The sequence below is a fragment of the Psammomys obesus genome, unplaced genomic scaffold, assembly GCF_907164565.1.
Source record: "Psammomys obesus unplaced genomic scaffold, mPsaObe1.curated_primary_1811, whole genome shotgun sequence".
Taxonomy (NCBI): domain Eukaryota; kingdom Metazoa; phylum Chordata; class Mammalia; order Rodentia; family Muridae; genus Psammomys; species Psammomys obesus.
Genome location: NW_026596256.1, coordinates 16,641,584 through 16,651,619, shown reverse-complemented (window position 1 = coordinate 16,651,619; position 10,036 = coordinate 16,641,584). Strand labels below are relative to the sequence as shown.

General features: G+C 49.9%; 1 protein-coding gene and 1 long non-coding RNA gene across 3 annotated transcripts; one reads left to right on the top strand and one right to left on the bottom strand.

Moving 5' to 3' along the window:
* Positions 1-507: 507 nt before the first annotated feature.
* CUNH3orf80 (chromosome unknown C3orf80 homolog) lies at positions 508-1,357 on the bottom strand. The gene has a single exon (XM_055596838.1). The coding sequence runs from the start codon at positions 1,309-1,311 to the stop codon at positions 562-564; it is 750 nt and encodes a 249-aa protein (XP_055452813.1). The 5' UTR covers positions 1,312-1,357; the 3' UTR covers positions 508-561.
* A 479-nt stretch (positions 1,358-1,836) lies between these two features.
* LOC129668751 (uncharacterized) lies at positions 1,837-3,111 on the top strand. 2 transcript variants are annotated; one of them, XR_008718963.1, is made up of 3 exons: positions 1,837-2,205; positions 2,423-2,672; positions 2,760-3,111. It is a non-coding gene; the product is annotated as an uncharacterized LOC129668751 (long non-coding RNA). The 2 variants fall into 2 exon arrangements; XR_008718964.1 differs by having other exon boundaries at positions 1,837-2,032; positions 2,760-3,107.
* Positions 3,112-10,036: the final 6,925 nt, after the last annotated feature.

Here is a 10,036-nt window from a genome sequence, read left to right as displayed (position 1 = left end):
GGGTCTTTTGGGTCCTTCTCAAGAAAGGGATCCCGTTCCGGTCAAGCGCTGGCTCCACAGACCCGCCCGCAGCAGTCACTGGCCGTGGTCCCGAGCCAGCAGCACCTCACCATCCTGTCCTGGGAGACTGCGAGCCGTCCAAGCGGGACGGGAAGGAACGGAGCTGTGCCCCTCCGCTTTTAACCTGAAAGCAAGCCGCGGCTCTCGAGACACACCGAAGGGTTTAGGCGGTCTTTTGGACTGGAGAAGCAGGCACTTACAGTGAACACGGAGGGAGGCATGGCAGAGGGCGGGGAGGGCCGTCCAAGAGGAGCCGGGGGCTAGTCCACAGGCGCTGCCCTCGCCGAGCTGCCCGGCCTAGAGCCCACAGAGAAACAGAAACACACAGGTTCCCCGGGAAGCGAGCGGGAGGGGGCCGACCCCCACCCGGGCGCGGGGCGACAGGTGGCGCGGGGATGGTGGGTGTGGTCACTGGCAAGTCAGCCCCACCGGCTGTGGCGCGCCCACCGCGGCCCCCAACCTGGTGACGGTCCGGGTGCCCCCCCGCGAGGTGCCCTGCGCTCAGATGAGCGGGAAACGGCCCTGGCCGCCGTCGGGGTCTCCGGCACCGCCGCCTCGCGGACGGCCGAGCACCGACACGGGCAGCACGACCTCGGCAGGGCTGAGCTGCTGCAGCCGCATGGACTCCTCGTAGGTGGGCAGGTACTTGACCTCCTCGTAGCTGGGCAGCTGGAGGAAGACGGGGGCCACCGCGCGCAGCTCGTGCTCCGAGACGCAGGCGGGGGGCGGACGGCCGCCCCCTCCCCGGGCCCGGCCGCCGCCGCTCTCCAGCAGCGAGTCCTGCGAGCCCGCGGCCACCTCGTCGCGCAGCAGGGCGGGGGAGTCGTCGTCGTCGTCGCCGTCGGGGGGCCCCGCCGTCCCCGGAGGCCCGGCGCCCCCGGCGGGCCCGGCTCGCGCCTGGCCGGCTCGCGCCTGACCGCGCGGGTACCTGCGAGGGCTGGGGCAGATGATGCGCTGCAGGAAGTAGCCGATGGCGAAGAGCACCAGCAGGATGAGCAGCCCGGAGAGCTTGCGGACGAACCAGCCCACGTTGTCCAGGAAGGCGTGGAGCGGCAGCTTGCAGCAGCGCGCGGCCGTGGCGTTGGCCGAGTCGCAGCAGCGCTCCCGCTCGCCGCACGCCAGCTCGGCGCAGCCCCCGCCGCCCCGCGAGGGCGCCACCAGCGCCAGCGCCAGCAGCAGCAGCAGCGGCAGCGGCGGCTGCGGCGCCGGAGCGGCCGCCAGGCCCTCGCCGGGCACCCCGGGACCCCACATGGCCGGCGCGCCCCTCCCGCGGCCGTCCGGCACCGCGAGGCTCGGGGCTCCCTCTGGCCGGGCGCGGCGCCGGGGCCCGCGCTCGCCGCCTCCCGCGCCTCGGCTACCTGCGGCCCGAGCGGTGCTCACTTGGCCACGCCGGGGAGGGAGGAGGAGCCCGGGGCGCGCCGAGGCTGCGGGGGGCGGCTGCTGCTCGGCGCCGAAGCCGCCCCGGGAGCCGGGCACCGCGAGCCGGGGCTCCGGGGCGCCGCGGTCCCGGGCGGAGCGTGCGGAGCTTCGGGGACGAGCAGAGGCTGCCCGAGCTGGACCGCTCTGGGCATCTCGGCCGGCGACGGCCGCGCTCTCCCTCCGGCGCCTGGGTACCCCGCAGCGCTGGAAGGGTTAAGGCTGAGCTCTCAGCCCAGGAGCCCCTTGATCTTGATTAATTCAGGCAGCGCGCTCTTCCCCGCCGGATGGGCGGGGCGCGAGCGCTCGCTAACGTAGGTGTCTCGGTTTTAAGTGATTGGGTTGCCTCAGGAATATCATTTAAATTGACTCGGACCGGGTTTCGCTTACCGTCTCTTGTGATCTGTCTGATTAAAAATGGATGATGGCCATTAATGGCCAGGGCAGCCCCATTGCTGCCCTAAGGTTCCAGGGTGGGAACTACTGGATAGTTCTGCTGCCAGGTGGGCAAGTCCGGGTTGTTGGGGAGCCGGGACCCTAAGAAACTCCAGAACAGGTAAGAGAGTTCTTTGGAGGGGCTCAAGCTACAGCCTCAGAAGTAGCCCCAGAGGGGCGGAGAAGCACTCTGTTGAGGTGACCCCAGCTCACCAGCGAGAAGAGAGAAGACCCTGGCTTCTCAGAGGCTCTGGACTCAGCCCTGCGCTCCACGGTGCCCAAAGAGGACAGCGGGTATTCGAGTTGTAGGGTGCACGGGCTCCTCATGCAGCATAAATAGCTTGTCTGCGATGGCGGGAGAGTGGGGGCTGGGGGCTGGGAGCGGTAAGCAAGCGGTTGGCAAGGTTCCTGATCTCAGTCTGAGCAAATCTGAGCAAAATCTGAAGGTCTTTTTCAAGGTTATTCTTGTTTGCAAAATCCGACTTTAAAGGAAGTCTGTGTTTCTACTTAGTACTTAGGAAAGGCTCAGCGCATCCAGACCTTTTGACCCCCGGGGAAGCCACGTTGGTTGAGGCGATATAAAACAGACACAGGCACACAGGAGGACTCCCCGAAGAGAAAAACTAATGGGGAAATTTCAAGGTCGCTGTGAGGAAGAAAAAAAAAAAGTAAAAGCTAAAGGACACACAGAGACCGAACAAATCCAGTAATGAGCCAACCTTTCTCTCCTCAAGAGAAATAGATCAAGAAGATCCGGATGGGTAAGGGATGGAGATGAAAACTCTTTACTCCTTTTGGTGGGAACACCTTGCTTTGCTTCAACTCCAAAATGATGCTTTCTCTTCTAGGAGAAGTTTCCAATCGTCACTCAGACAAGAGACTGCATGGGACTTCCTTGAGCACAGGGGGTTTCTAGGCTCTCGTGAAGCCAAACCATTTTTCTGGCCATGATCTATGGGGAAGACTGGGGCCTAGTCCATACAGCTTAATCGACAGTGCTTTCAGCCTATAGCCAGATGGGGATGGAAGAGATTTGCTCTGATACAGTGCTGATTGTGTTATTTTCTGTCTCCCTGTTCCTTTGCTGAGATTACATTGAAAATGTTTACTAAACATGGTCTGTATTCAAGGAGAACTGTATTGATAAAAATAAAAATTCTCCCAAGAATGATGTGACCTCAGTTCTGCATGCCAGTTTCAAAGAACAGAGTAAGGGGAGGATTCCACAGGGAGGATAAACGCCAAGTGTCTTCTTTCTTCATGACTTTCCCAAAGCAAGACGAAATCCATGCGTTTCAAATAGTCTCAGGGATAAGGCAAGTTTGTGGCTTGAGGTGGGCTGGAATTCCAAAATGAGAGAAATGCAAAGGTCTCTTTAGGCTTGTAGAATCAGGGGTCTTGGGGTTTCTGCCAGTCATCACGGAAGTGATGGCAGAAGGACAGGAGGTGCTGGGGCATTGTGTGGCTGATGAAAGAGGAGGGTGGCCTGCTGGTTATTTTGAAATGTGAAACAAGCATTTAAAATTTTAAATTATGCTCTATATGTTTATGTGGGGGGGGGGAGAAGAATATATTCCATTCCTTCCCCCATGTAGGTCCCAGGAATCAAACTCATGCCTCTGGCCTTGGCAACAGACACTTTTACAGTTTAAGCCATCTCATTGGCCCCTAAACAACAGCATTTAATTTGTTTCATTTCTGTCTTCTTTTAATGAGTTAGAATTTGTTTACAGCATTTTAGGACACAGTTAAAGAACATAGACCTGGTCTAAAACAAATAAAAACTTTGAGAAGCCTTGCTTGCATGAAAGCAAAGAATGAGCTCTGGAACATGAATATGGAATAGAGTTTTTATTTTTGCTTTCCAAACTGATAGTCCCAAAGCCTCATCCATTAGATCCCTCTGCAGAAACTCCTTTTTTTCTCAGAGCCCTCAGTTTCACTTAATCCATCTTTACTTGCAGTGTAATTTGTTGTGCACAACCCTTTGGAGGAAGGAAAAGGAATCCTAGAACCGTTGAAGCCTCACAAGAGCTGTGTCCTCTACTTAGATTCTTTCTTCTTTATGTCTAACACACAAATGAATAGAGCAGAAAGATAGAAGTTAATTACATATTCCACAGGAAAAAGTAAAATTCGTTCAAATTTGCATCAGATTGTGTTAATAAGTGCACATGAGAGGGAAAAACCAGATAGTGAAAGGTGACCACTTTAATCCAAAAGAGCATGGTTTGCTGAAATAGAGCTTGATAAAAACTGAGAACATCACAGGCTGGGGAGATGGCTCAGCTGGTAAAATTATTACTGTGAAAGCAAGAAGAACTGAGTTTGGGTCCCCAGCAGTCATTTAAAAGCTGGGCAGGTCAGCACATGTCTGAGGTGGAGAAAGCCAGATCCTGTAGGCTTGATAGGATTAATTAGCCCTAGGTTTAGCAAGAGACTCTCGAAAAATAAGGAGGCTAGCAACTAAGGAAGACACCTGATGTCAGCCTCTGGCCTACACACACACACACACACACACACACACACACACACACAAGTAAGAGCGTGAGCTGTTCACAGTGGCATATGTGTTCCTGGAAGCTGTCCTGATAACTCAAGAAGAACTGAGCGGATCCACCATGAAACCTCTTGTAGCTCATCACGCTGGAACAGAAGAGACTTTTCTTCCTCATATGTGCTGCCCATGGGCTCTTGCCTTCAGGCCCAAGATACAAGCCTAACCTTTCCATGCCCCTTCTTCAAAATGTCTAGGCATGAGCAGTTTGGAACATGTAAACAATCCAGTGTGTAAGCAGCTCTCAGGATGTGCAGCGTGGTCCTTCTTGCTGAGATTGCATTGCTATAGTTGACATATTAGGCACCCTCCTCTTGTGGCTTCCCTTCACTTGTAATAAACCTTCCCTGAATAACAGTTGAGGGTTTTGTGTATATTTGTATGAATATACACAAATCCCTAGAAATGATTTGTGACCTCAGATAATCTGCTTTGGAGTTTAAAAAAAAATGTTTTTATCAAACTTCTTCCCTCACTCAAAAGTATTTAATGTGGGCCCTTCTCTGAACTAGGTACTCTGTCCCACCCTGGGAATGTTATGAAAGCAAGCCTTTCTCTGTCCTCTGGGAGTTTATTGGAGAGGGGTTAGAACACAACAGAAAAACGGTCAAAGTAAGGAACTGACATCCCATTCTGAATGCCTGTGCTGGGCAGTGTGCCTCCTGCAACATTTGCTGCTGTAGATGGGCTTTAGGCCACTAACGATAACTCTACAATCAGTCTCAAATCCAACCTGCTTCCCTTCAGTGGTCTAGGAAAAAGATTGCAGGGCTTCCTGTTCTTCCTGTCTTCCAGTTCTTGACTGGGGTGTAATTCAGATTCCCTCTTTCAACATTATGAGTTCCTAACTAGCCAACAAAAGGCTTCTTCAAGCCACATGCTAGGAGAAAAAAGAAATCTAAGATGCTAGAAGGAAATGGAGTGCTTTCTCCAGGATTGGAGTCGGAAACAAAAGATTGAGAAATTACAAGGCCTTATGAACACAGGGTCTCAATATGTAACCACAGGTTGGACCTGTATTTGCTTTTACAAGTTTTCTAAGAAATTTCATGTACATTGCTTTGCTTTTCTCCTTATTCAGTGACTATGAGATAGGTTAGGCTATTATTATCAAGCTAACATAGGTTAAAGTACGTGAATTGGGCTGAGGATGTAGCTCATTGGTAGAGTACTTGCTTAGCATGTGAGAGACCCAGGATTCAGTCCCTAGAACCACAGACAGACAGATGGACAGACAGACCCACACCTGAATCAGCACAAATTCCTGACAGTACTGAAAGTGGAACCCAAGGCCTGTCAATCTAGGTCTAGCTGGGAAGGCTGGGTGGGCAGCTCACCCCCTTATTGAATTGGACCAATGCAGGGAGGGATGTTATTCTTCACTTTGACAACTCCTACAATATGGAAGAAGGAAATCACGAGACTAATGAGGAAACTGGGCACCATGTCCCTTAATCCCACCACTCCAGAGGCAGAGGCAGGCAGATCTCTGAGTTGCAGCAAGTTTCAGGACAAACAAAACAAAACAAAACTCTTGAGGGTGAAGCTGGAATTAGTCTAGACCATGAATACAAAAGAATTCTGAAACAAAACTTTTATGCCTGTCATTTTGTGGCCACTTTTAGTAACCAGTTACTAATGCTTTAGGTAATAATGTGTTCAAGTCGCTGTTTTTGTTTATATTTCTGCAAATAAATAAATTCTCTCCTGCGTTGCAATTAAGCCTCCCAATGTCACAAGTCACCTAATGCTAATCAATATGAAATTCTATACATACTTTTGAAAATAAGGTCCATTGAGTTTTAAAGCAAATAAATATATAAAATTATTTACTAATGACTTAAATTTCTGTATTTTTTATTGATTTATTTTTTTGTTTCAGGGATTGAACCTTAGGGTCCTGCATATGCTAGGTTGGAAGGGTCACAGCTTTCATCCCGACCCTCATGCTAGGACTCCAGGCTGTTTAACCACTGGTGGTGGTCAGCCCTTGAGGTGAAGCTATGGGGTGCTGGGGAGGAAGAGGCTGAGCTGGTGGTGGGGGCCTGGGACCTGAGGCTGCTTGACCTCTGAGCTGTTGTATGTAACTAGCCAGGGGTGTGTGCCCGTGTTTGTGTGTGTGTGCTGTACGTGTGACACAAGTATGCAGGTGAATGGAGAGTCCAGAAAAAGGCACCCAGATCCTTGGAACTGGAGTTCCAGGCAGTTGTGGGCCACCTGGAATGAATGCTGGGAACCAAACCTGCTTTCCCTGAAAGAAGAGCGTGTGCCCTGAACTGCTGAACTCTCGCTCCAGACTCCAGCCCCGAGCTTTTGTTCCATAATAACTTATCATCTAATTTCTCATGGCAACCTTGTAGAAGAGGTTGATAACATCCGCCTTATTGCTGACAGTATGAAAGCTAAACCATGACCATTATGAGAAATACTTAGTGAGGCCCTGGCTGGCTGAAATCAGAATTCCAGTTATGTTAACTGAATGAGTTTCTTCATGCTCGTTGAAATTGTTAGATTGTTGAAGTTAGAATACATTTTTTTTTCCCAGAGGCTGATGGCATAGCCAAATGCTCACGTTGGCAGAAAAATCATACAGCATGAAATTATTTCCTAAGAAGAAATAATTTCAGGAGGTACAACATTTTTATGGTCCATTATTTTCACTTGAAGCTGGCAATACACCTTCTCATAACAAGGGGAACTGCTCATTGCATCCTGCCTTGCACCACATTCTCTATAAGCCTGGGGGCCTCGTGATGGTTCCCGCTCCTGCTTCTGCGCAGACTCTGTGCCGGTGGCACGACTCTGTCCTGTTGCTGGGGACACAACACCTGTCACAGACAACTTAACAGTGAAAGGAGTACTGTCTTGTGCTTCAAAGGTTTCAGTTCATAGCCTCGGGCTTCACTGATTCTGGGTCCCCGATGAGGCAGAACATGATGGAGGTGGGACCACATGACAGGGAGTACTGACGTCATGGTGGACAGGAAGCAGGAAGAGCTCAGAAGGAGACACAGCCGTCATGATATGAATTGATCTCCCAACGTGTCCACCATCTCCCACAATTGCACCATAGGCTGGGGACCAAGCCTGCAAGACAGGACCTTTTGGCAGGGGAGACTCCATATGTAAACTATAGCAACTATAGGTCCATCTAACCAGCATCCTTCCAGGGCTGAATGTAAGAAACTAATCCTCCTCCAAGACATCTGTCCTAAAAGATTTTCAGTCTACCCCACATATTTGAAACTTCTTCCAGCAATTCTCATAGAAAATTTATCCAATCATGGGTTTAAGAGGACACCTCAAATATAATCTGAACCTTCTTTCCTGCTTTCTACTCCTTTCCTTTGTGCACATTTGCTTCTACGAGTAGCTGCCTGGTTCAGCTGCTCAACACCCATTTGTGCGATTGTCACAAAGCTTTCTCTGTGAGGCCAGCGGGAATGTTTTCCCTGTCTTTGCAGTTCAAAACCATACAAGACACACAAAGCCTGATGATATCTCTTCAAAGCCTTCCATGTCCCCAGCTCCACCTTCCTCAGCTGGAAGCTATGCTTCTTCATGATCCCTTAGCACCATCTCCTGTGCGAGGCACTTCTCTCTGCCTCACATTTCTGGTGCGCATGTACACACCGTAAGCTTAAGAAGTTTTAGAAATACGCTTCTGTTAGAAATATATTCTATGAGAAATTCAGGTGGCAAAGTTCTCAGAGAGTCCTTCTCAGGCACCATCTCAGACCTCATTGTTAGAACGACCCTCTCACAGCAGGACAGCTGGACACAAGCTACCGACCCCAGTGTCCATCTTCCTAACAGACATGGCCCATGCATATATAGGCTGACCTGGGCGGCGATGAGAGCATCACATCCATAAATGGCTTGGAAGACTTAGAATGCCAGGATCACGCCATCCTAGAACCTCTGCCAAGTTGTTCATCATGCCACGGAAAACAATTTTATGGAATTTGCTTATATTTACAAAATTGGATTTTCAGTTTGTATTTTCTTGTAACAAATTCTAGGGCTCTAATGCCTACAAAATGCAGTGGGGTTTTTTTTCCCCCTGTGGTTTCTTCTTTCAAGGCCAAAGTGGATTTCTGCCATGCTAGAAGAACCTGGGATTTGGAGAGTGAGCAGTAAATTAGCCTGTGTCTTGCCTCCTGAAGCCCAGATGCTCTAGCTCCTAGAAGATGGAAATTAGGCATTTATTCTGTCAGCACCTGAGCCAGTCTCGAAGGCCTTGTTTTCGAATTGCTTCCTTAAACTTTTGCAGCTCAGCCCTGTACCACAGAGGGACTCAACCTTGGAGGGTGCAGTTTCTCTGTGAGTAGAATTCTGGTTGCATTCTGCCAGAGAGATACTGGAGGACAGAGGGGGGTGGGGGCAGGCAAGGTGAGGTTCTAGCAGCTCCTGTGTGCCTCTCTTTGGGCTAGCTGATTGAAAGGGGGGCACCCCAAGGCTTCCATAAGACCAGGACCTTCCTTCTCCGGGCTGTCTCCTCTTACCCCGGCAGATTTTGAGTTCATTTTGCAACTAATTTCTTGTAAATTCTTTTTGTGTTAAAAACTCAGAGGTTCTTGTTGTTTGTTTCGGCCCTGTATTAACTTCTCATCTTGTTGTGTGATAAACTAACTGACAAAAGCAACTTAAGGGAGAAGGGTTTATTTCAGATCACAGTTGGGGCGGTCTACCTTGGTGGGGAAGCCATGGCAATTCGAGCTTGAGGCAGCTGACCATGTCACATCCTCCAGTCAGGGAGCAGAGAATAATGAACTCTCAGAACCTTCTCCTTTTTATGAAGTCCAGGACCCCAGCTCAGGGAATGCTGTCACCCACAGATAAGGTGTGTATCTCACCTCAACAAACCTAATCTAGATAATCCCTGAGAGACACGTCTAGAGGCCTCGCTTCAAGATGAATTTAGATGCTGTGGGGCTCACAGTGACATTGGCCATCACAGATCCTGACTGATGCTGTGCCTCTGAGCCATACACTCCAAGTCTAGAGCGCAAAGGCAGCGAGTTGGCTTCTGATTTTGCGGCCAGAATGTTGTTTCCCTTCCCCCTGCCAACAAAGAGGGAAGTTGACTGAAAACACTAGCTCCAATAAGCAGTGTATTAGCTATGTGACCTCAGGCAATTCCTGATCTGTGAGGACTGGGTAGATGGATATTTACAAAATGCTTAGAGCACTCTGTGAGTGTTAGCCATAATTATTATTTAGCCACAAAGGGTATGTACCTCCTCCTCACTTGGCTGTTAGTTCGATTCTTAAAATGGTGAACTAGAAAGCTAATTTTTTTAAGGGTGCTCATTAATTAGATTTTCAACTTGTCTTCCTGAATTGTCCATAGACAAATAGAACCTATTAACTGTGTAAAATTTAATATTTGGCTCTCAGGCTTATCATTGGCAATACCCTGAGAATTAACAACATGTCTTTCTCACAGTGTTCTAGAGATGGTTCTATAAAATTCTCCTTTTAAAAGATTTCTTTTCTTTCTTTCTTTCTTCCTTCCTTCCTTCCTTCCTTCCTTCCTTCCTTCCTTCCTTCCTTCCTTCCTTCCTT

What these genes read in the sequence shown, in the direction of transcription:
- CUNH3orf80 (XM_055596838.1), bottom strand. Translation starts at nt 1,311, where the DNA reads ATGTGGGGTCCCGGGGTGCCCGGCGAGGGCCTGGCGGCCGCTCCGGCG.